The following is a 27,826-nucleotide window of genomic DNA, read 5'->3' as shown; positions in this document are numbered from 1 at the left end:
TAACAACCCCTATCACTCGTTTGTCGATTTTGGGAAAATCAATTTTGGCCCAAATTTCGCATTTTTTATAAGGGGTACCATCATCAAAATTTTCAAAAATGGGCCAAAAATGAAGTTTCCCAGATTTGAATGCAAACCAATTGGGAATCATGGCAATCAAGTTACGAGACCTACGAGGTATTACATTCCTCATTTGGACCGTTTTTGGCTGTGCTATGGCTAAAAAACTGATTTTTTTCCGCCCAAAATCGAGTATACGTCTTCTGACAGAAGAGCACGGTTTTTTTCAGTTTCTTAGCTCTAACTTTGTCAGTTTTTCAGTTTCTTTGCTCTACCTTTGTCAAAACAAGCCGCATAGCTAAAACATTGACTGTGTTGGGCAGCTAACTACCGAAACTTAAATACCCTATACTTGCTTTTATCATTATTGTTCTTATGTTTCGATGCGAGCTCTGGACCAAATTTTTAACAGAAAAACAAATTTTTAACAGAAATTTCCAACATAATTTGTAATAAACCAAGACACACAAGATATATTACGAATTAGAAAATAAGCTTAACTAGGTTTAAAATTTCACAATTAGTCAATTATTTTCTTAGTTATAGAAAAAAAATTCCAATTTAAAAGATTTACAATTTTATGTTAGTAATCATAAGATTGTTCATTACTTCCTAAGAATTCCAAAACATTGGGCGAGATCGTAGTTGTCGTAAATTTATCCGTATGATGGCTCTCTACATTCGCTTTCGCAAATGGACCTGGGAAGTTGTCCAGCTTGTTTGCCACATCCTCCACCCGACAGCAGTACACCAATCCGAAATTAGGGTGCCTATGAAGTCTGGCGAACAACGTGTTCCTTAGCCAAGAGATCTGATCACACATTGATAGACACAAGTCGCTTGAATTATCATAGGTGGTCTGCAAGAAATGTAATATTTTATTAAGATTGCTCCAATGTGGGTCATAAAATACCAGTGCATACAAATGGGGAATTGTGTCCAATAATGACAAACTCATCCTGAACGCTGCCAGTTTTCTCCAGTGCATGAATATGTGCCCAAATGTGGGCTGGTATAGGAAAGGAGCCACCATTCGCAACTTTTATTTTCAATGATCGACTTGCGTTGCAGGATCCATCAAAGCCTGTGGGTATCTCTATGACACCGGAAACGCCAAGACGAATATCGAAATGGTTGTCAACTCCACTGGCATCCCGCATCGCCGTAATCCAGTTCTTCCAATTGCCAAGACTCAGGACCCGGAGCCAAATTGTGGTCGTAAGGTCCTCGAAGCCGGTCAACTGCCGGACAACCGACTCGTCCTGAACCAGATTGTCCGACTTGAAGGTGTTCGGTACGAACAGCGTTTTTTCTTTTGCCATATAATCATCGATATCCTTCTGGCTACTCGAAAAATACAAAATTAAAAAAATTATATGTTTAGATTTAATTTGAAATCATAAAAAAAACAAAAAATATAACAAAAAACCGAGCAACTGACCCAAATTACCTTATGGTCTTAATGAGATTTTTATAATACTTTACATCAATGTCCAGTCCAATATCATTTAGTTGACCCAATTGCGTCTATGAAAACATATAAGATATTAATAGTAATTATTCTTTATAAATTTTTTGTTAAACAGAGCTATTAGAATTATAGAAAATCTTACCATTGTTAAAACTTGATTTTTTTCGGGAAATGTCGTGTAGCCAATATATTTCACTCGGGAGGAATCAATATCATAGCAGATGGCCAAATTTTTTCTTGAATTATTCTCATTGATATTATTGGCCAAAATGAGAGTCATATCATCAAGGCAGTTTTGTAAGCTGTTCTTACTTTCAAACAATTGTGACACTCCGTTAAGACACTGAACCTTTTGGGCTTCGTTGTTATTGATTGAATTTTGAAAAGCACCGTATTCATTGCACCTCATTGTAACATTAGGTCTTACAATAAGGTAAGTATTCCGGTAATCCCTATAATCGAAATATTAATTATAATTACAAATGATATTTTGTTTTTATAAAAGATTAGTGGAAATATTTCGAACATGGCCCATATAGTGCAAATTTTATTTTACAAATTTGTAAATAAAATTGACTAAATATATATGCATTTATCTAGCAATATGTTAACTTTTTATTGCATAACAAATTTGCGTTAACAAGTTCGAATGTTTTAATAAGATAAAGTCTAACAAACCGATGAATAAAAAATCCACTGGCGCTATATAAATCAATAGTTTGTCCAGTTTCAAGTTCATATATTCCAGGAGAATCTGACAGTAATTGTTTTGATCCAAAACGCGTAACAACGACCGGAGCATTGGGTACTGTTTCAAGTTTACAATTTCCAACTACATCGTGGGGCAGTAAAAAAAGTACTGAAAACCCAAGAAACACTGTGTATATTGGCCGCATCGCGAACACTTCTTAAATTCAACTGATTTCTCTCACCGATTGCCAGCCCTTTTATAGGGTCCGAATACTGCTGATGGTGCATATATCCCTATCGCATTTTTGAACTTCAGACTTGTAAACAGATCTTTCATGTGCACTGCGCTAAAAAAGTACCCATGTGCCTAGAAAATATGCGATTAAAATTATAATATTGATAACTTATTTTCGGTGATAGAATAATAAAGTGAAATTCTAATGGGGCAACTATGTAAATATATTTAAAAATATGGAAAAAAAAAGTTACGTTCTGATGTGACATTTAAATAGTTACAAGTTAGTTAAAAAGTTACATCGTTTACATAATGTTTTAAATTGTATAATATCAAAACTCCTTCATATTTTTAAGTTAGTGGAAAAAAGAAAGATTCATCTTGCCAGAAACAGTAGAAGTGATTGATTGTGGTATTCCCCTTTTTTACATTTTAAAATGGATTCCCTGCCGAAAGATAAGAGTGTTGATTTAAACATGAATACTAAATTTATTTTCACGCTAATCTGCGTGCGTTTTAAATTCCTCTATGTAATGGTTCTATATACATATACATATATAGAATTCTTATGATCGAACACTGGAACCAATTTGGTTCCAATAAGAAACGGATTTCACCTTTGAAGGTAAAATAGTTGGTTGTTTTAAAATTAAATAAACAAAAACTAAAATTTTTCATTATAAATACGGATTAAAAAAAAGCTCAATTTATTTATTAAAAAATTAAGTGTATCGTTATCCAGAAAAAGAAAGGACCCTCTTACTCAGAACTAAAATACATAAGGAAGAACATTAAAGTTTTTTAAAATTACCATAGGCATTTCTTTTTGTAAGCTGCATCTTGCAATTATAATTTAGAACAAGTGTGTTTATTACTTTCACCGCGATAACCTGTGGTATTAACTTTGTACAAAGTATTGTCATATAAGAAACAACAACCAAAAACGCCAATAATAAACTCAATCCCATTAAATAAATATATGTGTAAGTAGATTTATATACCAAATATATATGTAATTAAAATCGAATTACTTTGCACTTGGAAGAGATTTTTAGACTACAGTACTTGTAAAATTATCGAATTTGTAATCAAAACTAACCCACTAGAATAAAAAGACACTTGATATTTATTTTTTATGAACTTTTGTTTATTTTTTTTGCGAATTTTCTTTGTTTTTTTAGTTTTTTGTATCTTTTTTTATTTGTTTCTTTTAGTTTTTTGCTTTTGTCGGCCATTTTTCATTTCATTAATACTAAGTGTACGCATTAAAGGTAAAATATGTTTTATGTTTTACTTGTTAATTGGTTTCCTTCGATTTTGTTTTCATGTTTCTCCATCATTAATTATAGGCTTACTAAGAAGTGTTGTATATAATGGAGTGAATGCTAAAGGGGCCAAAATGGAGTCATGTAAATGTAATGGTTTCTATAGCATCAACTCGTAATGCCAGCCCAAAATGTTTCCCCTTGATTTATACTTTATAATCATAATAGTTATTATTATTATTAGTTCCTGCATTACGTTTCACATAACGAATCGTAACGTTGCTTTAAAGTTTTTCATGTTTAGCGGTAGGCGCTTAAGGCTAAGATCGTTTGCTTTTACATTTCAGAAAAGTGATTCTTTAGTGAGTTTTTCGCTATATGTTACATACTCCTCGATTCAACTGTCCAGCTATATCCGAACTATCCTATTACTTCCCCGTCGTCTTCTTCTAGTTAATGCCCTCGTTAAGTAACAACAAAAGGTCAACAATTAATTGCTAATATGCCAAATGCATATTCTAGAATTTGGGCGATTTGATCAGATTGGACAAAAATCAAATACGTCTCGTTCTCCCATCGGGTGGTTTGTTAAAATATATATATATATATATATAAAGGTGTGTTACATTCATATATGCAAAAAAGTTTTTCATATCAGGGATGTAAATCTATATAGAAGTGTTAATATATGTATATATATATATATATCCGTCTTTCGCTGAATTAAAAACTTTTTTTGTTTAAATCGTTTGGTTTTTCACAATTTTTATTTTCATACATTTGTTTATCTCCTCGTGCGATTTATTTCTCAGTTAAATGCTAAAATTAAGTATAGAAAAAAAATTTCTCCTTTTTTATATATGTATATCTGATGCACTTTCATATATATATATATAATAGAATAAAATAGGGGATATTTTGTGATAATCTAATTTTCTTTCTACTACTCGCTGTCGAAAAAGTAATTTACACAAATCAAAGTGACATTTCCTGCGAGAGTAAGTCGGGAAAAGATACGAATCTATTTGACCGCCTCTATATACAAAGACAAACTCGTGTATTCCTAAAACAACAAAAAAAACACCCACAGACAGATTCACAACGTTAAAAACATACAGAAATCAGAACCACAAGCTCAAATTCAAATTAAATATACATTTAGAATTCAAAACAATAGAGACGTGCATTATACAAATACAGTTACATGAATTCTTTCGCTAGCTTTTACATAGATAGTTGCTATCATAATTCCTATTGCTATAACAGGATCAGAGTCCCCGATGGTATGATGATTTAGAAGGACCTATAGATCTATATACAGGGACACACATTGACGAGGAGGTTCGGCTGCATGCAGATGATGAAGATATATAGACGAACAATACATATGGAAGACGGCAGAGACTCCAAACATGTATCATTGATTAATTTTACTGAATTGTCACTGCAATTTGGGGGGATAGCATCCTGACACCTACTTGCGAAGGCCTGTGGTCATTAGAAAAAATTACAATATATTTTCCACTTCACTTCTTTTCTTTTGTTTTGGCGAGTCCTTACAAAAAAAAATGTAGCTACTTAATAACTAAATTTGTTTCCATATTTTCAGCTGAATCGTGACCTACTAAATGGGGTTTTTGGTTTGTGATTCTCTTTCTCGTATTAGGTTTCATCCAAGTGTCTGTCAATGTGTGTGTGTGTGTGTGTATATATAATACATATATACATACAGATATATATATATATAAATATGTATATTTATATGTATATATATATATATAAAGATATTCTTTTTGAGGCTGTATAAATTACAGGTGTGTGGGTGATGTGCAAGTGCTGCTCTTTGGCCGCCAGAAATTTTAAAACGTAAAACAATAAGATTCCATTAAATTTGCTCTCAGCGGTCAGTGGTATGGTTTGGGAATGGGGATCGTCAGGAGAGATATACATTTTTAATGAAATTTCTGAAACTTAATTTAATTGGATTTCTGGACAGGCAACTGCGACTGAAACGTCCCCCTGCGGATAGATGCATCTCTTGAATTGATTTCGTTTCGTTTCGATTTGTTTTCTTTGTTCTTTTTTTTGTTGTAGTTTTCTCGTTTGTTTTGTTTATGTTTTTTAAATTAGTTAACAACTCTAAGCATAGATGTGTGTATACAATTAAGAAAAAAAAAAACATTATTAATTAAGTGTATGACTACAAACTAAACTTGCCTATGCAATCAATAATATTAAAAATAATAAGCTTTGGAACCGTGTGCGGACTTCCTTGTCGCCACGATCCACCATTATAATGGTAATTTTAATACACAATAATAATCGAAAGTGATAAGTGATTTTAAAAAAAGGTAGTGAATAATAAATTGCTAATCGAAGGAAATTTGCCATTCTTTCTGTTATATATATAAATTGTTGCCGCTGTTGCTGCTGCTTGGTTTTGCTGGTGGCTTTCACATTTTTGTTTGTCTGCTCGCTCCATCCGCATATATGCTTTATATATATACTCACTAAATGTACGTATGTTATTTACGCCTTAGAACATTGCTTAATGGTTTTTAGCCTATGCAGTTTGTTTGTTTCTTTCATTTGTTTGTTGGTTGTTTGTTTGCTCTAACAGTTCCATGACGAACTGTCATCGTTTTATTTCCTAGCCGTGTTGCTTTTGCTCTCGCAAGCCGTTGTCCAACGTGATCCGTTGCTGGCGCTTTGTTCGCCGCTTCGATTGGTCGCCGCTGGTGAAGGATGATGCGTTTGTGGTTGTAGTTGAGGTGATGCCGATGACGCTTACGCCCCGGTTGGTCGACTTTCTCCGGGCCTTGGCCTACAGCGTCTCCTCGAATGCAGCCATGAGATCACTCTGCATGTTCATATCGATTTGGCCAGCCATCTGTGGAAGGAACCGAATTTGGTTTAAATTTTGTTTTTGAAGTAAGAGTTTCGGTGGGTAACTTACCGCTTCGCGCCTGCGCCGCTCCTGCTCAGCCCGTCGCTGCTCGGCCCGTTTAGCGGCAGCCCGATCCTGAGGCGATTGCTGCGCCGGCGAACTCTGTCCCTGTCCGCCCGGCGACGCCTTGATGTCATCCACCCGCGATATCTGCGGCTGTGCATCGTGCACACTTTTTCTAAAATATTATGAAAAAAAAAATACTATAAGTTAACGCCAACATTTCAGTCGTTCGAGAGTGGGTTTTAACTAATTTTCATTTTAAAGATCATGTTCTCGTTTTACTTTACTATTTCTATATAATCCTACATTGTCTTGCAAAATAGGTCCTAAAATATCTTACCTTCCGCTCTCCATGGCGCCTAAGGGCGAGGCGGCCAGAATGGCTTGCGCGGCCACTGCGGCAGCCACATGCTGCGCCTGAGCGTGGGCCGCAACCTGCGTTAGCACCGCCACCTGCTGACCGTAATCAAGAGCGCCGCTGCCCATGCCTCCGCTTGCTGGCCCTCCGCCACCACCACTGCTTCCCTGACTATTAGATCCAGGTCCGCCGCTTCCAACGATGCCACCAACGCTGCTATTACTGTTGCTGCTGGCTGCTCCGCCACTACCAACACCACTGTTGCTATTGCTGCCAGCATTGAGTAGTGCTGGACCCCCGCCACTGTTGCTGTTGACATTGCCGCCGCCACTGTTTGGTCCACCAGAACTGGCTGGGCCACTGCCTCCGCCGCCACCACTGCCACCACTGCCCGCACTGCCAGGTCCATTGCTGTTGGCCGAATTGCTGCTGTTGTTCCCATTGCCGGATTGACCACCACCGCTTCCCGAACGCTCACGTTCTCGTTCACGATCCCTGTCACGTTCGCGATCGCCACTAATTGCCTGGTTGCTGGTTGGACCACCACCGCCACTGCTATTGCCGCCGGAAGCGTTTGATGAATTCGACGCCACTGCCGCCACTGCTGCTGCACCTAGTGCCACCGCTGCTGTTGCGGCTGCAACTGCGGCAGCTTGTGCGGCCGCAGCCGATGCCGATGACGAGGATGATGACGACTTATGGTGCTTACGCTGCTGCTCCTTTTCGGCGGCCTCCTTTTGGTTTTTCTTTTCTTTTTCTGCCGCCTCCAGCAGCTTGAGACGGTCGCGTTCTTTGGCTTTGTTGCGGAACTGCTGAAACGAGTCCATGGCCGGCTTTGCCTTGCTGCTGCTCGAGCTGCTCGACGTGTGCGACTGTGGCGAGTTCGCGGATGCTAACGAGGACCATGAGCTAGCGTTCTTAAGGTTCTGCTCGTTGGATGCCTTAAAAGTCTGCGCCAGCTTGCCCTGGGCCAATGCAGCCGCTGCCTGGTTGGGAAGCATCTTTACATCCGAGGGCGACTGCTGCGGCGGCAACACCTTCTGATGCTGCTGTGATTGCTGTTTGTCCGGCGGACTGGGCATCATCGATTCGATGGGCTTGGGTATTATCAACAACTTATTGGCCACCTGCTGTTGTTGCTGCTGATGTAGTTGCTGTTGATGTTGCTGCTGATGGAGATGTTGCAGTTGTTGCGTTAGTTGAGTTAGTTGCTGCTGTGTTTGCTGGTGATGTTGTTGCTGGTGCGTCTGTTGTTGTTGCTGCTGCTGGTGTTGCTGCTGCAACTGCATTTGCGGCATTTGTTGCTGCTGGAGCGTGTGCTCTAGATCGAGGAATGCTGAGGCCGCTGTCATATTCAGACCATCGAATCCGGTCATGCCGAAATCGGCCACATTGAAGCCATTGTTGTGCGCCTGTTGCTGTTGCTGTTGTTGCTGCTGGGGGTGCTTTTGCTGGTACGCCGCTGCCATGTCCAGATTGAAGTTCAACAAGTGGTTGCCATTCATACCGCCTACACCCTCCGCACCCTTGGTCAGCAGCTCTGTCACGTAGTCCATGTGCTGCTGCTGTTGTTGTTGCTGCTGATGCCCAAAGGGTTGCTGCTGCTGCTGCTGCTGTTGGGGTCCGGCTGGCTGCATTAAATGTTGCTGCATCAAAAAGTTGTCCGTTAGTGACGGTTTGCCCGTGGAACCGGCGCTAAACTCTAACGAGGCCAAAGACTGCTCCACGGGATCATCGAACTGTGGTATTTGTTTAAGTCCCGATGCCAGCGAAGCATTGGCCATCGCATCCCCATGCACTCCCCCCAATGGATTTGTGTTATTATTGCTGCCGCCGTTGTTGTTGTTGCTAATGCTGCTGCCGGTGTTGCCACCGCTAGAAGTGCCGGTGCTGTTAACGCCGGACGTCAGAGCAGCCGCTAGTGCCGCATGGTGCTCGCCCAGATCACCGCCAGTTAAACCGGCCGGCTTATGCAGATTGCTTGCAATGCGAATACCACCACTCGATTGACTAGTGGCCACAGCTGCCGTGCTACCGGCAAAACTGTGCGACTGCAGGGCGGCGGTGGTAGTAATTGGTCCATTCTTGTTGTGCTGCTGCCCTGTCGCCGCGGACACTGCAGCACCGGCAACTGAACTACCGCTGGCGTGTAACATGTTGCCGGCACCGGGAGTGGGTGCACCACCAAAATTATTTCCCGGCAGAGACGGCTTGTTGTTGTTGTTTAACATGGCAGCTGCGGTCAGCGGATTTGCATTACCCAGCATATTTGCTACAAATTGTTCGAAAAGGATAGGGAGTCCAAGATGGTAATACACAAAAGAAACAAAAATTAGTCACGCACTTCACATTTGTTAGACGGATATGGGGTTCACAGAAATCTTTATATAAATTAGCTTATATAAGTAGCTGCAGGTAATCAAAATGCAAAAGATTTCTGTGACCATATATAAGTTGGTACTGGTTGTACTTACACATTTGTGATGGTGTATTGGAGTTCACCACATGGTCCAGGCCCATTAACATTGTCACTGGCGTAAGGGCGCCACCTGGCGGGTTGCCGCCCAGAACAACATTTATACTTGGATTATTTACCTTTTTGTTTTAACACGGGGTAGAGAGAAGGAAAGGAAAAATGAAAATGTGTTACACAATTACTCTAGTTATCACGACAGTCAACAATCACAGAGTGTGAGTTGTATGATTTATGACACGTACGATGCATTTGGCAATGGATTATATTACATAATATTAAAAAGTTTAACTATACTTTTTGATCGTAAAGACAAAATCAAGTTCATTTCTTTAAAGAAGGTGTTTTTTAAATTTATATTTATCACATTCTCAATAAACAAGTAAATCACTAGATGATAGATGGTCGAGATAGAAGATATACTATAGAGTACTAATCCCATTGCCAAGCTCTGTATATCCATTCAATAGTCGTGCATATTTCTATATTTATATGTAGTTACTAAATTTCAGTACTTACATTGCTTCCATTCGAGTCACGGGATTTTTTCTTGCGCGGCGGTCGCTCGTCACCATCACCTGTTAAAGGGGTAATTTCAGAATTCGGATGAGAGAGGTTAGCAGGGATTGATAAAGAATATTGCAGAAGTGAACAAAGCTATGTGCGGGGCTGGGGGTATCAATATAAATAGGAACAAGCTATAGGGAATAGGAAAAACACTAGGGTGGTCCTCAATTTATGTCAAACTGGTAAAATCCATTAAATATTTCCTAAAAGGGTTTTAAAATCAATATCTTTACATTTACATATATATTGTTATTTTTATACATTCTTTCAAAATTTGTTAACCATTTTAGTTTTGAAACCATTCTATATTTTTAGTTCTTAACCAATTTTGAGCATTCTTATTGACGAACCACCCTAACAGGCAAAAGCAATAGTAATTGTAAAGGACTTAGATCGTATTTGTATATGGTACACACAATACATGACCTTTGGTTTACGGTTTACGGATTACGGTTTACATAAATATATAGATAAATTATAGTATAAGTGTATTAAAAATACCTCTTACAATGCCGATCGATGAAACAATTGTGTCGTGGTGGGTTTTCGTGGTGGTGGTTTTTGGAGTTTGGTGGATGAGCAGCCGAGTTTCGGCGTGCTCGTTCTTCACTTCTCTGTCTATCTGACTTTCTCCACCCACTCTCTCTCCCTCTCTTTTTGTCTCTGTCTTTTCAATATCTAAACTGTAAATGAACTGAAAAAGAACGGCCAGAGACCCCTCCCTTGTCCACCCAACCCCATCTCCTGCCCCTTTATTTTTTTCCACCAGCCAAATGGATAGTAGGGGACTATGGACACATGGATAGACGCAACCAAACCAACCTTCCAGGCTCCAATCGATATTTGTTGTTATCGGATTTGTTAAAGAATCGTTATTTTTGCTTTTTATCGTTAAATTATCTCTCCTCTGTGAATAGAAATGGATTTTTGGGGATAATGAGGAAACACACAAAATTTTTTTTTTCTTTTTTAATAAACATTTTCTTTTCTCAGTTTTCGTTTTTGTTTGTTGTATGCATTGCGTTTTTTTTTTTACTTTTAGTTTAGTTTAGTTGTTGTTTGTTTCGCTGCTGCATTTGCGCTGCCATTTTGTAATAATAAATATTATTATTGTTTTTTACTATAAATATTTAAATGTATGCGTGTGTGTTTCATAATGCTAAATGTGTGTGTGTGTGTTGGTTTGTTTGTATTTGTTTTTGCTTTTGTGTTTGTGTGTCGGGTTACATTACGTAGTTCGCGTCGTCCGCTCCTTTTTTCCTGTGCTCTTATTTCCTCTACCTCCTTTCTTTCCCTAAGATTTTCACTATTTATCCCTTCATTTATTTTATTTTATACTTTATTTTATTTATGGTTTGTTTTTTTCTTCTTACTTTTGTTGTGACACGCCTAATTGAAACCAAAAATGCACTGTTTTGTTTAAAATGTTGCTTGTTTTGATTTTACTTTGTTTCTGTTCTGCTTTAAATCTTCCTTACAACACTTTTGTAAATATGTTCACATATGTGAAAAGTTGGTGTTATTGCTTTCCTCTGCTTTGCTTTCTCAACTTGAACTACAGGCTATACAAAAAGACAAATAAGTTGTTCTTACAACAAATTAATTTCAATAATATGTTGTTGAATGGATGGAAAAGGCGTTTACGGGGGTACGCTGACCACCTCGTTAAAGAAAGTACAAGAGCTACTATATTACGTACAAACGAATAAAGTTTGGACCCTTAAAAAACAGGCAATTAGATTTAACAACAAAAGAATTAAATCTACAAATTATCTTGTCGATAAATAATGCAATTCTTTCTGACTCTCGTTTCTACACTACTTGTCTCTCTTTAAAAACTGATTACTTTTTGACCGTTGAGTTTGTTTTCGATTTGAAATTCAATATTATTACATTTTGTGTGGTGTTGGATTTGTTTGTTGTTATATTATCATAATTATTGTTTATTCCGTTTCGTTTTCCTCCTGGCGATTTTTATTTGATTTCATTTAATAGTACAAATTTATATTTAAATTGATTTTATGCAATTTGTTTTTTGTTAATTTTTCTTTATTTCCATTGCATTATCATCTCATCATATCATCAATCCTTCTCCTCTCTTCTATTTTTTTTTTTTTTTTTTTATATTTTCATAATATAATATATATATTTTATTATATTTATTTATTTTTTTTTTTTTGAAAAAAACGTGCAAACAATGTGTAAAGGGGAAAGCCGACAGCCGAAAAATAAATAATAAAATGTTTTCAAAATACATTTAATTATTTGTTTTCTTTTTTTGTATTTGTTTTTGTTTTATACCTCGTTTGATCATATGTATAGCATACATCTATGTAAATATAGCTATGTATATAGAACTATTTGGAGTTTAGTGGCCATAGAGCAAAAAACTCTATATACGTATCGCTTTGGTTCCATTCCGCTTTGTTCCGCTTTTCTCATACCGTTAAACCGTTACTACTACAAACAGAGACAGACATAGTGGCAAGGACACACAGAGAGAGAGGGAGAAAGAGAGACAGAGAGAGATAGAGAGAGAGAGAGAAAGACAGATGAAAAGTGGATCCGATACTGATACTATTCTTAAACCCACTTTTAGTTATTGATGGTTTTCCTCCCGATAGTTGAATTTAGATATTTTAAATTTTTGTCAGTTTTTATTATAGTTTGTTTTTAATTATTGTTAAGCTGCCTTTTGGTTAATTCACTCATGGTGTCCTTTTGGAAGTTAGCTGGAAGCATTTCTTGTTTTCGGATGACGGTTCTCTTACATTGATACACATTAAGTTTATGACAATAACAAATAATTAATCACGAATTAATGATATACAGAGAGATTTTCCGCAATTCTCGGTTCTAAGTGATAATGCGAACTATTGATCGGTAATTGTGCTAATTGTGGTGAATCAGCTCCATTCGTTCCTTATGGAAACACTTCTTCATTTTATTTTTAAGTTAAAAAACTTTAAATAATTAATAACATTAATTTCAACATTCACATATATCAGCGGACTTAATTAGATGTAAGTAGGCAAATTCCTCTCTATCTTTCTCCTGACCCCTCTAAGCTTTAATTTTTGGAAATCCCCCTCTTTTCTCTCTTTCTCTCTGTGTTTTTCTTTCTTTGTCACAATTTTCTTACGTATTCGCTCCATACGTTTGTTTTTTATTTGAATTACGATAGTTTTTGTGGTTCGGTGTTTTCTTTCAATTCATTTTCAAAGCTTTTCATACTTTCTTTGTTTTTACACATTGTCTGCAAGTGTATCGATAATTTTATACGTGTTTTACATACTTTTTTTTTTGTAGATTTATTAAGATGTTCATATTATTATGGTTATTGTTCATTTTTAATATTATTATATTTTACACATAGTTCTTTGAAGTTTAGTGGGTTTTTGTGTGTGTGCGTGTGAGTGTAATGTCCAGTTTACTTTAAAGAATGCATAACACTCGGACTTTGATTACAGACTGGATGAACTAGGATCAACGTATATGTGTTTGGATTAAGCTAATTGGGTTTAGATCTATCAAGAAATAAGACTAGACAAAATATGGAATTGGCACAGAAATATTCGTATCGGGGATTTTAGAAGTTGCATCCTAGGGTATCGGCAGAGAACATTTTTTTTATTCCACCTTGTAAGCAACACATATATATTTATATATTATCTCACATGGTCTTAATGGTGGTAAAGTTATGAAGTGCAAAACCCTGGATCAGTTAAAAAATGTATGAGTTTTGATAACAGATATTGCACATTTTTTAAATTGCAACATTTAGTGATTAACCAAAAGATTACGTTTTTTTTTTTAATATAAACTACTTTTAGTATTTAAAAAATATTAAAAGCTTGTGTTTTTTAAAACCTGACAAAATACAAATTTTTGTTCGGTCTGGCAAAAGCACCGAAGTCCAAAAATTGTATAATTTATTCAATTTTACATACATTTTTCTAGCAAGAAATAGTATTCGAAAAAACGAACAGATTAAATTGAAAGATTTTTTAGGTTCATGAAATCTATGTAATATAGTTTAGAATTTCATAGTGGGAGTAAATATGAAATAATGGTCGACGAAGGGGTGTTCTGCTCCTGAGCTGCCTATTACTGATATACTGATGATGAGTAGTAGTACTGAGGGGTTGTAATGTGCTTGGAGTGTGGATGATACGTCTTTTATTTAGATTTCTTCGTTGATCTTATCTAAATCATGCATTGTTGCTCTGCTGTTTTGTAGATTTAATGGAGAGTTTTGATTTGGTTGATTAGTTCGATTGGTTGGTTTCGGTTTAATTGGTTGATTGATTGATTGATTGATTGATTGATCGATTGATTGTTTGGTTGGTTGGTTGGTTGGTTGGTTGGTTGGAATTAATTAGTTTCTTTTTCAGATTGGCTGCCCCCAATACACAATTGCTTCACGATTTTTTCAGCATATTCTCATAATAATCATAATAATAATAATTATAATATTGGTAATAATAAGGTTTCTTGTTCTTTTTTAGAATTGTTTTTTTTTTTTTTCAAAAAAGACTTAAAGTAATAAAGAGTGTGTGGATTCTCTTATTATTCTCATTTTAGATAGTTGTGTATGTGTGTTGTGTAAGATTTGTTTTCTCATTTTTCATTTACAAATACAATTCGTTTAATACCTACAAATGCTTAAATATGATATTTATGTTTGTGGGTGTGTGTATATATAGTTAAGTATATACTAGACCTAGATTTATATATATATATATATATATATATATATATATATATATATATATATATATATTATATTTATAAATACATATATACATATAATATATATATAATATATAATATATAATATATGTATATATATATATATATATATATATACATATATACCGATTATATAAAGTTTTGCCGTTGTGTTCGTGTTGTTCATCTAAGTTTTATGTATCTAGTGGATAAAAATGGGGAAATGTCCATGGGTCTCCTAATGGTTTTTATGATTTCTGTCATCCCGACCGTCTGATATTGAAATTCCCCCGAACACCCAACTCTGATGTTGATCAAGTGCGAATTGAAACAAAAACTCGGTTCACATGTTTGTCAGCAAATTTGTTTAACAACTCTGCCTTGTTACTAATAATCTTGCTTAATGTTGATTTCAATATGGGCTTGGCTATGTTCGTTATCAAAATATCTAAATAACATACAATTTGAATATTGATTCTAACAAGCATTTTATTTGTTTTCTAATTTACGTTTGCTAAATTCCATATTATTCGTGTGCATCTGCTTTCTTAGAGTAAATACATATTGCACTTTGTCATGAACTTGGTTCTTGGGCAGTCCTAAAAAAAACACATTTCCGTATAAAAGTAAACAATAACCAAAAAAAAAAAATAGATATATATTATTTTAAATCAGAGTTGAATTCTTTTCAGGGGAACTCCTAAAATCAGAAGTTAGAAAAATAGGGAGTCTGATCTTGAGTCGTATGGATAATTCTCTTGTTGTTTAGCACACAAAAACATAAACAAAATGCGCTAAATTCAATTAATTAAAAATGCCCTTATTGGAGCGAGACAGGGAATTGGAGTTTTGTATATATGAGCGGGATATCTTCTTGGTCAGTCAGTCGGTCTATAATAGCAATAATAGCCTTATCATTTCCCCCTCGCTCTATCCCACCATTTACAATCTGTTGTTGTCTCTTTCTATTTCATAATTCAGTGTGAGTGTGCGTGTCTGTGTGTGACTTTGAAACTAACATTCATGAGAAAAGGTAAAAAATACAAGAGTTTTGCAGAAGAAAACACAATCGATAAACTCTACATCTATATCCATAATGGCATATATTCTTTTTGCGTTTGCTAATAGGGTAGCTACTACATTACAACTAGATAAACCTATATCCAATTGAATTAATCAAGCTAATCGCTTTGTTTAAATCTCCTGATTCCTGTGTGCGACTTAAGTTAAGTATTATCTCATCCTTTCATTTTCATCATTTTGTTGTAATATATTTTTACAATTTCAACGGGTTCTTAATGATGTTCCTATATCCTAAACTGTTCATTACTCGTTTGAATCTTCTTGTTGTTGTCTGACTTTAGCCACGCCCGCCCCGCCCCTATATACGCCTTAATGTTAAACAATAATTAATTAAAAATGAAGCGGTCTCGATTTCTGTGTCTGTAAGTCTGTCTCAATAATATGAATGGATATCGGTTTCCGTATGTGTGTTTAGTGAGTTCTGTTGTTTGTTTTTTAAACAACGCACCTATTTATATATATATATATATATATACATATATATATATATTTATTTGCATATTTCTATGTATACTAATAAAAAAAAGTTGTATAAAATAAAACAAACAAACAAAACGCGTCCTAACCTGCTTCACTGTCACTCGAGTCACTCGAACTGCTATCACTCGAACTCGACGACGATGAATCGCTGGAACTGGAACTCGACGAGACGGGATTCGCCGGCTGCACTGCTTCGACCTTGTTCGAAGCGGACTCATCTGAAGTAAAATGGAAAGAATTTGAAATTGCAATCAGTAAATTGAAGTGTAAATATATATAGGGCAATGGCAAAGTCGCGGTCAAAATAATAGTTGGACATAACTCCAAACTGTTAAGCACTTACCTTTCTTGGCGGTTTTCTTGCTTGCCCCCAGTTGACCGGTGACGTCCTGCAGGCGCTTCTCCAACTCCTGCTTTTTCTCGGCCATCTGCTCGTCCTTTGACTTGCCGGAGGGCTTTTTATCTACGAATACGGGAAGATAATGGATCCTTTATATTCGAAATAATTTTTCACAGGTAGAGATATAGGGGAGGGGGTGTGGATCAAATGTAGGATCATGCTCGAAACCAAGTTTACTCAAAAAATAGGGCGGGGAATAAGGTAAAGCGGCAATGTCATTAGCGATGTTACAAAAATCTCCCGAAATTAAAAATATCAATACATTGAAAAGGTAATATCCTGACATGTAGTCAATTATAATCTTAATTCGGACAACTGATTCAATTTAAGAGTTTAAGAGATTTCTGTAACACATCGGCACATCTACAGCATTAACAAGCTACTTGAGGAAAGGAAAAGGGTTTTTAAAATTGTTTTTTTTTTTTTTTTTTTTGCATGCACTTGGCTAACTACAAAATTTTTTTTTTATAGGACCTCGAATGTTGAAAATCGTAATCATAAGGATTTGTAGTTTAATTGATATATTTTTGTTTTCTTCGAGTTTAACTAACTAAACATGACCACTACGGTTTTCGGTTCGAAATTAAAATCAAATTTGGAAACGCAGTCAGCAAAACCAAAACGGAAATTAATTCTTCTGTTCTTATATGTTGAATTGGCATTGTAGATAGATTTGGCTATAATATTGTTCTGTTGTCTGATAGCTTTTTTTTTTTAGCTTCTAACTTGAGCTTGTACTTGGGTCTAGATTGTTTATCTTTCGTTAGCTTTTGCTGTTCTTGCTGCTTTTGCTTTTGCTGTTGCTGTTGCTTTTGCTTTTGTTTTTGCATTTGCTTTGGCTTTAGTTGTGGTCTCGGTTTAGTTACAAACTTACAATATGGCTTACGTGTTTTTTTGCGCAAACACGACGCCACATAGCTTTCAAGCTCGCGCAGCGTCGACGGCTTCAGCGTCTCGAAGTCGATCTCGATTTCGTCGGGATTGGAGTCACGCAGCGATGGTTCCCGATTCTGGATGATGTGTACCACACGGCCCAGCTTGTCACCTGTGAACATAATTGGATATTAGTAATCATTTTAAGATGTTATAACGATAAGTCTGTTGTCAATTTAAGTATCGCCAGAAAGGGGATATGGTACTATTTTCTTCGATTTATTTAAAATAACTGAAGCATCTTTTCAATATTCGAAATGGCATATTTTGACTTAACGGCATCCATAATTTAATTAATCACGAAATCTAACTCGGTTTACAAGTTTAATATTTAGCAGACAACAAGTGATTAAAGTTATCATCTTACCTGGCAACTTATTGATGTCGAGCGACAACTGGCGCTTCTCATCGTACGACATTGGCTTGGCCGTGTCCTCCTCCTCGGAGTCGAAGTTCATCACCTGACTTGGCTTCTTTTTACTGCTGCCGCGGGCCCCGGCGCCACCTGTGCTAGCATTCGCACCCCCAACAGCGCCACCAGCACCCGCTGAACTGCTGCCCTTAGCTCGTTTGGAAGCATTGCCGCCACTCGCAGCTCCTGCACCGCCAACACCTCCCACAGTTCCAGCGCCTGCTGCAGCTCCCGCAGCACCGCCAGCCGCATTGCCCGCAGCGGCATTATTGCTAGCTCCTACGCCGCCGGCTCCACTGCCCTTGGCGCCACGTCCGCCTTTGCTTTTAGCACCTTTACTGCTGCCGCTACTCGCCGTTGTACCACCGGCACCAGCCGCTGCGCCGGCTGCCAAGGCCCCGGCCAGGGTGCCCGCCTTGCCGCCCGTTGATGCTCCCGCTGCTGAGACACCGCCACCAAAGCCACCACCGGCCGCGGCACCGCCGCCCGCCAACTGGCTAAAGGCCATGGCCACGTCGTGAACCTGGCTGTGCAATTGCCCAACATTTGAAACGCCGCCGGCAACGGCTGCTCCGCCCGGGCCAACCAACGACCCACTAAGCAGTGCATTGAGATTAGCGCCGCCGGCTCCACCCGCACCCAAGGCACCGACACCACCTGGCACAGAAACGCCGCTCACATGACCGCCCGAACCTGCACCGCCTGCTCCGCCAGCACTAGCACCCCCGCCGGAGGCGTGGCCATGATGCGAAGCCGAACCAGAGTTTGATCCGCCGCCCATCGACTTCTTCTTCTCCTTTAGTTTCTTCTTCGCCTTCTTTTTGGCTGAGGCCTCCTCTGATAACTTTCGGATCTCTTCCTGCAGACCAAGCAGCTTGGACTCAAGCATTTTCAGCTTAGCGCTACGCTCCTCATCCGAGTTTGATTCGTTCTCCGTGTCGCTAGAGTCTTCGCTAGACGAATCGCTGGCATCGTGTTTAAGTGAGGAGGAGCCGCCGTATCCGTGACCATGGCCATGTCCGTGACCATGCCCGTGACTGTGGCCGTGACCGTGACCGTGCCCATGGCCATGCCCATGATGATGGGCTGCATTGGCCACCGGTTCATCGGGGATGTTGGCATAGCGCATCTCAAAGACGTCCTGCAGTTTGCGACCCATGGCCACAACATCGTGATCTGGCGGATTGTACTTGTAGCAATTGGTGAATATTAATCGCACATCGGCGGCAAATTCCGGCGCGCTCTTGTACTCGCGATTGTCCATTTTCCGCTTAACAGTGCCCAGATCCATTGGTTTCTTAATGATGTCGTGGTAATCGTGCAGGCCAAGCATTTCCGCATCCACTGGCTTGTAGAACGGCCAAGCATAGCCCGAGTGCTTTTTCGAGAAGAGCTCCTTGAGGATCTCGTTGCACGACTTAAGCGCATCTGATAGCTTCTCTTTGTTCTTGGCCACTGCAACACCGGGAACTCCGCCGGCCACCATACCGCTAAGTCCGGGCACTCCGGAGACGCCCAGCGGCGACATATTGTATCCCGAGCCCTGGAATGTAAGATCCTGTGGTTCAAAAGATCCCATCGTTTCGATTTTAGATGAGTTTGTTGATTGGTGGTTTGTTGGTGTTGTTGGTTGGTTGGTGTAATTGGTGGTTTTGATTTAATCGATCGATTGGTTGAATGCAAAAAAAAACGCAAAAGAAAAATAAACGAGCAAAAAGCGGAATGGAGTTAGCATAAAAATAAATCAAATTGTTTAAAAAATCATTACAGATCATGCGGAGGATGAGACTTGATCCTGGATGTTTCAGGTCCCGTCAAATCCCCACTTATTTACAAATATATGAAATGGTTTTTGAGTAAAAGGCAGGACGGCGTATTGTGTATGATTTCAATCGATTGTTGTTGGGCATAAGAATTGGATATTTTTGTAATTTTAAAAGGGATAATCGCAAATGATCTTGCTGACTTATCTAAATAATAATCTTGGCATATTAAAAGAATTGTAAAAGTAAGTCTTCCAGAGATTAGACTTTAGTTGAATTAAATTTGCTTTTAGGGAGATTCGAAGTGACAATTATGATATATGTTTGAAATTCAAATAAAATTTGTAGTTCCAATTAAAACATTAAATAAAATATTTATGATTGAGAAAATTCGAAATCTACATCGATTTACAATTAGGAATTGCAATTTTTAAATACAAAAAAGCGATAACACTGATTTTATTTTGGCACACACTGAAATATTTACAATGAACACCGAAGACTGTGCACCCTGAATATATACAAGCTATTGGGTTTTAGGATCATACTCATACGACTGGCGATGCCTGTTACTCTTACCTTCTTGCCAATTACCTGACGATTTGACTCCCGCCGCGTCGCAATCTTGGCTGATTTTGAGTCCATTTGCGCATACGGTGATTCGAAGGCATTGGCCGTCGGCGTTGTGGTGTCCGCCTTCCGTTTAACGCCCTTCTTTATTTTCGCGGGCTGCTGAGGCGGTATCACGGCATCGACTCCAACGCTGACGCCCGCATTCACATAGGCTTGAACGGCGTTTGCGGCATTAACGGCTACGGCTGGTATTGTCACTCCTCCGGCTCCAGCGGCTCCCGCTCCCGCCGCCGCCGCTGCCGCTACTGCAGCTGTACTGCCGTCTAAAAGCGAGGAGCTGTTGACCGCCGTCTGACCAGGGGCGCCAGGATAGGATCCCGTTTGACCCGCATTTAGAAGGCTGGCCATGATGGCGGCGGCATTGGGATTGGCAACACCTGGACCGGCTCCTCCAGGGCCGCCAACTATCGCTGTCGTCGTCGTATTGGTACTGCCGGGTACCGTGTGCGGTGGCATTGTGCTGATCGGTGGTATGGACGGTGCACCGCCGGCCGTCGATGAAACCGTGCCGCCCATGGCGGATACGGGTCGGGCGGCGGTCGCTCCTCCCGCACCGGAACCCGTCTGAGTTCCAGGTGTGCTCGTTGCACCGCCACCTGTTCCCGTCGCCCCTTGCAGGCCAGACTGTTGCGCGGATGAGGCGGCGGCTGACACTTTGGTGGAGCCACTACCTGCTCCGCTGCTAACTGCCGTCGAGGAGGCTGTACCAGAACCGGTGGATGCCCCACCAGATGACGATGACTTGAGCGTAGCCGGCGCCCGTTGCTTCTTCTTGCCACCCTTGGCCGTAACCGGCTCCAGTTCCAGCTCCTCTTTGGGCATCGATTCAATCTTTTGAAGGAAGACCTTCTCCAGCGTCTGGGCCATAACAACAACATCCTCGCCCGGCTTGTTGTAGACATAGCAATTGTTGAACATCGTATTGAAGTCGTGTATGGTCTCCTTGGCGGACCAATAATAGTTGTTCTCCAGCCGCTTCTTGATCGTACCCATGTCCATGGGCTGTTTGATAATCTTATGGTAGTCGGGCAGGTTGAGCTTCTTGGCATCGACGGGCTGTTGGAAGGGCCACGAGAAGTGGTGCTTCCATATCACCTTCATTACCGTCTTGATCAAATATTGCAATTGGTTCGTATTGCGGCCGGGTCGCTCCGCTGGCGGCATCACCGGTGGCTGTACAATGCCATTAACTGGCTCCACGGGTGGCTCATAACGAGGCGGTGGCTCACTGGACGACATGGTGGTTGTGGTTCTGGTGCTTCAGTTTGGGATATGGGTCTAGGGATTAAGGATCCGGGTTGATGGTTATCCGACTGAGACGGCCAACACACACACTCCACCTACACACACACAAACACGGGCCGTCTCCGTCTCCTCCTGCGCTCCTTGTTTTACTCCGACTGGCTCCTCTTTTTGAATTTGTTTTGTATAGATATTTGGAGGGAAGGGTTTTCAATGGGTATAGGGGGGAGGGGGACAAGTCTTATGTGGCCGGTGACCACCTCCTCCTCCTGCGATAGGTTAACCCTTCTCCTGCTGTTCCTGCGACTCCTACTCCTGATCCTGATCCTCTGCCGTATAAAGATTTCTCAGCTCCTGACCTGGATGCTTCTGTACTGATTTTTGACAAAGATCTCTTCTTGTTCAAGGGATAATGCTGTGTAGTAGTGGTCCGTAGTGGTTGCTTCATGCTCAGCAATGTCTGTGCACTGTGGTTTATAGAATAAATACGTTAAATCAGTTGAGTATCCCAGAACATTTAAAATTTAAAGGTACTTACCTCGCCTGCTCCAGATTCTCAGGGCCCAGGCTCCTCTCATTGGAATCGAATGGCTTTAGCTGATCCGAGGGCCAAGGATTTCACAACTACGACTGGAGGCATTGTGGTTTTGAATCCGAATCCTTGTTTATTACTCGCACAAAACCCAAGAGCAGGCGGTTAATAATCTGTAAATGTAAAAGTAAGTAAATTAAAAAATAAGCTTAGCCGGCACATTCGCATATTTTGCAACCCTGTTAGTAGGATTTGCATTTTACAACACACCTCCACCAAAAGTTACATAAACAAAATAAAAAAAAAATAAAAAGGTTGGTGGACTAAAAAAAAAAACAGAAACAATACTAACAATTACATTCTCACTAAAAGTGCGGTGGTTGCCATAAACAAAATGCTACAACGACAACGAATCTATGTAGAATGTAGAAAATGCAGAGGCGGTGGAAAAACGGAAAACACAAAACAGAACAAAACGAAAGAAGCTGAGACCACAGAGAACGACAAAACACACACATACACACACTACATTGGCACACACGCCAAGTGCAAAACAATCAATTTCAGGCACTTTTTAACAGCAATTAAATCACTCGCTTGGCAATATTCCTTAAATTTATTAGTTTACGCGTCCGACTATAGATTCGAACTTTATTTTTAGCCGTTTTCTGCTGTTTTTGCCGTTTCGTTTAGTTTTTTCCCTTCCACCGTTTTGGTCGTGAGTAGTTACTTTGCCGCCGTTTTGGCACTCACAGCAACAGCGAAAATAGAGAAGAGGCGAACAGGCCGCAGAGCGCAACAAAAAAAAAAAGAGAGCATGTATGAGGCTCTCATTTTCTAGTTCGAAAATCGAGAGAGCGCACGGTTCACACACATACACATATGCATAGAGACTTAAGAATAGAGCTGTCCTGCTTGCACTTGTGAAAAAGAAAAAACAGGCAAATGGCGCACGACAAACGCTGGAAAATATAATTATAAAACTAAAAAAAAACTCTTTTAATAATCACAATAAAGATTTATAAATGCTAACTGAAAAACTAAAGAATAACTGAATCACATACAAACTAATCTGGGGACGGACACACGAAGAATATGGCGTGTTGTGTTTGCATTCAGAGAAATTCACCACGCCGCCTTTTTTTAAGTTGAATTCTTGCCATTCTACATGATTCATTCGCTTTGTTTGTTGTTGTTGCTGCGCTAATGCAAACGCCATGCCAAAAAGGCAATAAAATGCACGTAATTCCAACGTTTCTCACATTTTATTTAACACCCTCGACTAAGTGCGATAAAAAGACTGATGGGAAGGGAAAAGAGAGAGGGGTGTCAGCGAGGAAGAGGAAGAACACGCGCGCACACACACACATTTGAATAGTTTTCCTTTTGCCGATATTCCAAATTGACAGTGGAACAACTGACAGTCAAGTTACAAATAAATATTCATTGTACAGACGGTTGAAAACTATTGTTCTTATATTATCTTACATTTTTAATTCACATTAATTTTAATATTTCAATATGTCAGACAAAAAAATTTTGATTTGCATTTTTTTACCAAATTGTTTATTGACCAACTTTTTTTTTTGTTTTTGTTGATGTTGCGAATTTATTTACACTCGCCCGCACACTTATCCACTTGTGTGTGTGCCGCCGGCCGGCAAGCGATTTTTGCTCTTCTCTTTCTTTTCTTTTCTTTTCTGATCGCTTTCACTTCGAGCTTTACAGTTATCAGCTGTATTTTTGAACCTGCATTTAATTATCCGTTTTGGCCCACTGTGTTTTTGTTAATTTCCAAGTGTGCTTATGCGATTTGGTTAGTGTTCGTGAGTTTGTGACGTAAAATTAAACGGAAGAATATAACGAATACTAACGAATGTTGACAGAAAGGCCAGCCAATGAATATGACGTATTTGGCCCATTTTAAACTCGACTAGCCACAAATAAAATTGGAATATTAGGAATAACACATATTAAATACACAATAGCGGGCGGCTCTCTATCGCGCTCTCACAATAAAACAAAACATTACTGGCTCTCACACACACACAGAACAAAAGAGAGCAAGACTTGAGAGAGAGAGAGCGAGAGCGGGCGAACGTGCGGTTGTAATTATGTAGTACAGTAGACTTTGAGTTTTCAACAGAAATTCACGTAGAACGATACGATGACGTACAGAAGAGGAAGAAGCAGAAGTAGCGGATGAAGAAGAAGCAAGGACAGCAACGGCATGCATTGGAAATGAACATAAAAATTGGAAATGGGTATTTTTGAAAAAGGGGACTGAAGTGTAAATTTATGTTAATATAATTTAATGGATATAACTTTGTCTAATTTAGAAAACCTGAGCAAAAACAAAATGCACTTCCTCTTTAACAAATAAACAAAGGTCAACAGTTTGTAGGAGAAAAGATTGGAAATAAATAATAGCCTAACTCGTTTATTAAACCACTCATTAAATATTGGTTTCTCTGTCCAGCTTAGTATCCGTGCACTTGAACTACGGGCAAATATATCAATTTTATTTAAGTAAATAAAATACTTAAGTGAAACACACTAGCACACACAACAAAATACTAATGTACACTCTCTGCTGAAAGTTGCAGCTGCTCAAGTGTACGACAGAGCGAGACAACAATACGGGGCTACGTAATACGTAGCCAAATGCAAATATGGCGGCATGTCGCCTGCGTATGTGTGTTCGAGTGCGGCGTTCGGACGAGAGAAGAGTCGTGGTTGTTGTTTTTAGTTTCATCGCTGTGTATCTGCACAAAGAGCAAAATAGAGAGAGTGAGTTTGATAAAGAGGTTTGGGAAGGGAAGGGGATAAAAGGGGAGGAACTGCCTCTGGGTTAATAAATCGTGCTAATAGTGGCACGAATTTAAAGCCGGTTTACATGGCAACATGCACCAAATGCAGAAGCATCAGAGAAGAAGCAGCAAAAAATGAAGAGCAAAGCAGAACCCCAAAAAGCATCAATGAATTCAATTCGAGAGAGCGAGAGCGGAGAGAGCAGAAGTCGCACCGCATTCGCAATTTTTATTTACGATAAACATATCTTCAATTTTGCGCCCCGACAAGTAAACAAACAAATTGCTTTTCCCTATTTACGCGCCAACTAGAAGAAGTTCAGCACTAACAATAATTGCATTTAAACGAAGGCGGAAAAGAACAGCGAATAAACGAAAATCCTAAACGCCGGTAAAAATATGTACTTTTTTAAAGGAAGAGAGCTAAAAGGAGAAGAGTGTAAAGATATTTGCCAAGGATTACTAGATCTGACGGATGCACAAATAAATTTCAAATAAGCTAATAGTTAACTTATACTGCTTCCTAGAACTATAAATACGTTTCTGATATGAAAAACATATTTTTAAAAATATTTTCGGATTTTATTTCATATATTTTTATATTCTAATGCAAAGTTAAAAGTTAACGATTATAAAAATCTGGTCACAAAGAGGATACATGTTGTTGATATGTTATCAGAAAAATGTATAAAAATATTCTATTATTTATCAACGATATATTTGTCGGGACGTTTTTAGTCTCTAGATATTGTTTATAAAAAACTCAATGCTACATGAACAAGAAAAGCAAAAATGCATTTCCCAGAACATTGAGAAAAAGGGTTGTTCTGCAGTTGGAAAAACCCGCCTAAAACCAGCTGTCATTTCCAAAAATCCCCTAATTTTTCAGGGTTGCTGATCCCTAAACAGTGATTAATTTAAACCCAGGAGAAAATATTAATAATCTTTTGAAGCGAATTGTTTTGTTTTTTTAGTGTGTTTGGGGGGAGTTTAAGGTGGGCGGGGGCAAAAGCCACGTGCACTGCACTTTTTAAACTTACATTTTCTTCGGATTTTCTGGTTGTTTTTTTTTTGTGAAATCACCACGTTATGTGGCTGTTGATCCGTTAATTGGAGATATATGAATAATATCCGAATTATTATTATTTTTTTTTAATTTTTTATATGGCCGTTCTGCTACTGGTTGTTGGTTTTGTTGCAATTGCGTTGTTGTTTTAGCTATGTTTAGCTTGTCGTTTTTTGTTGTTGCTTAAAACTTTGTTGCGTTGTTGTTGGTGCTATTGCTGTGTTAGTGGTTTTGTTTGAACATATACAACATACAGATTGTACACGACTGTTAAAAAGTTGCAACTGTAAAAATAAAAAGAAAAAAATTGGTAACTTTTTGTTAAGGCACTTTTTTTTAAGATTTTTGGATTTGCGCGCGCGAGAAGAGAGAAAAGAGAAAGAGTGAGTGCGATTCCCCAGCGACAAATCTAACGTATCCAAAACGTAATCGTCTTTTAAACGTCACCACGATACGTAACGCGACGTAGAGGCATGCTTACGTACGAACGGCGCCGCAAGACCGCAAAATTAATAATACAATAACAAAATCGAAAAATTATAGATTTTTAATATGTTTGTATGTCGTTTTTGTTTGTCAAAAACAACTATTAACTAGTACTTGTTTTTTTTGTTTCCCTTCTTTCGAGTGAAACTTTTTTCGCGCGCTTCTGCGTGTGTATTCCACTTTTTCGTTTTTTCTTTTTATATTTGTTAATATTATTCACTTGGTGACTACACACGTTCACGCTTATGCCCTCACTCGACACACACACTAACGAACACACTGACGAGCATTTCTGCTTCTTCCTCCTCTTCGTTCGCTTTTGTTCCACCACCGAAAAAAATGAAAAAAAAAATTGTCATGTCCATTGAAGTCTCACATTTTTCAAATGCATTTTTTGGCGCTAAAATCATGGAAATTTCACAATTTTTCCATATTTATTGAATGCCTCGCAATTAGCACTTTACACCGAACACAAATTTATATAATTTGTGCCATTTTTTACCACAATTTTTTAGTAATTTCTACACACCGATATATACGTACGCGCTACGATTTTTCGACAAACGCGCGAGTTTCTTGTGAGTAGCAGTCGCTGTCGCCATCAAATATACAAAATTTTTTTTTCGAAATTACTGAAAATGCGAATACGCACACACATGGACAGTCGTCGAGACACGAGGCGCACGCGCCTTGTCTCTGCTGCTGATCCGCTCTAACGCGTGTCATGGCCTAGGCATCCAAGAATGGGATAGCTAGAGAGGGGTGGTGCGATGCCAAGATGGCGGCTTCGTACCACCATGGGGTTCTCCCGCTCTAAAGCATGCAGCGGGATGGGCTCGCAGGAAAGAGATGGCAATACGAAGTGAGAGTACGCTCTCTCCATCACACACACATATGACGCTCTCTCGCATGGTGAATTTCACGTAGCAAATACACTATCCTCTCTAGCGAAGACACTGCTCTTATGTGTGACCATATTTGCGAAAGGAAAAACATCCGCGTATTAATCAATAGCTAGTGTTTTCACGGGTTTTCAGACGGCTGATACTAATTCATACCAAAATAATATTTATTAATACATTTTATATTATCGGTTTCTTGCAATTTAAATTAATTAATTTAGTCACATTAATTAGCAAGTAAACTCTGCAGATCTAGCGAGAACACCCACCGAATCGGGGCTGCC

The 27,826-nt window shown here is 38.9% G+C and overlaps 2 protein-coding genes and 1 long non-coding RNA gene across 14 annotated transcripts; 1 reads left to right on the top strand and 2 right to left on the bottom strand.

Moving 5' to 3' along the window:
• Positions 1-490: 490 nt before the first annotated feature.
• Positions 491-2,427, bottom strand: LOC108103435. Its single transcript, XM_017208904.2, has 5 exons — positions 2,210-2,427; positions 1,674-1,983; positions 1,511-1,587; positions 984-1,404; positions 491-919 (listed from the first exon to the last, which is right to left on the bottom strand). The coding sequence occupies exons 1-5, from the start codon at positions 2,425-2,427 to the stop codon at positions 644-646; spliced, it is 1,302 nt and encodes a 433-aa protein (XP_017064393.1). The 3' UTR covers positions 491-643.
• Positions 2,428-4,469: 2,042 nt separating this feature from the next.
• On the bottom strand, positions 4,470-27,297 carry LOC108103438 (homeotic protein female sterile). Of its 12 annotated transcripts, none has more exons than XM_017208909.2 (13): positions 27,170-27,297; positions 26,129-26,438; positions 22,285-22,451; positions 20,466-22,213; positions 18,064-19,666; positions 17,638-17,808; positions 16,707-16,826; positions 16,450-16,581; positions 10,022-10,080; positions 9,504-9,624; positions 7,012-9,301; positions 6,678-6,846; positions 4,470-6,611 (listed from the first exon to the last, which is right to left on the bottom strand). In XM_017208909.2, the coding sequence occupies exons 4-13, from the start codon at positions 21,741-21,743 to the stop codon at positions 6,546-6,548; spliced, it is 6,009 nt and encodes a 2,002-aa protein (XP_017064398.1). In that variant the 5' UTR covers positions 21,744-22,213; positions 22,285-22,451; positions 26,129-26,438; positions 27,170-27,297; the 3' UTR covers positions 4,470-6,545. The 12 variants fall into 12 exon arrangements, with proteins under 12 accessions (XP_017064398.1, XP_017064399.1, XP_017064407.1 ...); XM_017208910.2 differs by having other exon boundaries at positions 18,064-19,651; positions 20,451-22,213; positions 27,143-27,281; XM_017208918.2 differs by having other exon boundaries at positions 17,650-17,808; positions 18,064-19,651; positions 20,451-22,213; positions 27,143-27,281.
• On the top strand, positions 22,799-24,729 carry LOC108103440. Its single transcript, XR_001772223.2, has 2 exons — positions 22,799-24,542; positions 24,618-24,729. It is a non-coding gene; the product is annotated as an uncharacterized LOC108103440 (long non-coding RNA).
• Positions 27,298-27,826: the final 529 nt, after the last annotated feature.

Source organism: Drosophila eugracilis, unplaced genomic scaffold, assembly GCF_018153835.1.
Source record: "Drosophila eugracilis isolate 14026-0451.02 unplaced genomic scaffold, ASM1815383v1 contig_2163, whole genome shotgun sequence".
NCBI lineage: Eukaryota > Metazoa > Arthropoda > Insecta > Diptera > Drosophilidae > Drosophila > Drosophila eugracilis.
Note: the sequence above shows the minus strand (reverse complement) of the source record. Positions and strands in the feature narration are given on the sequence as shown.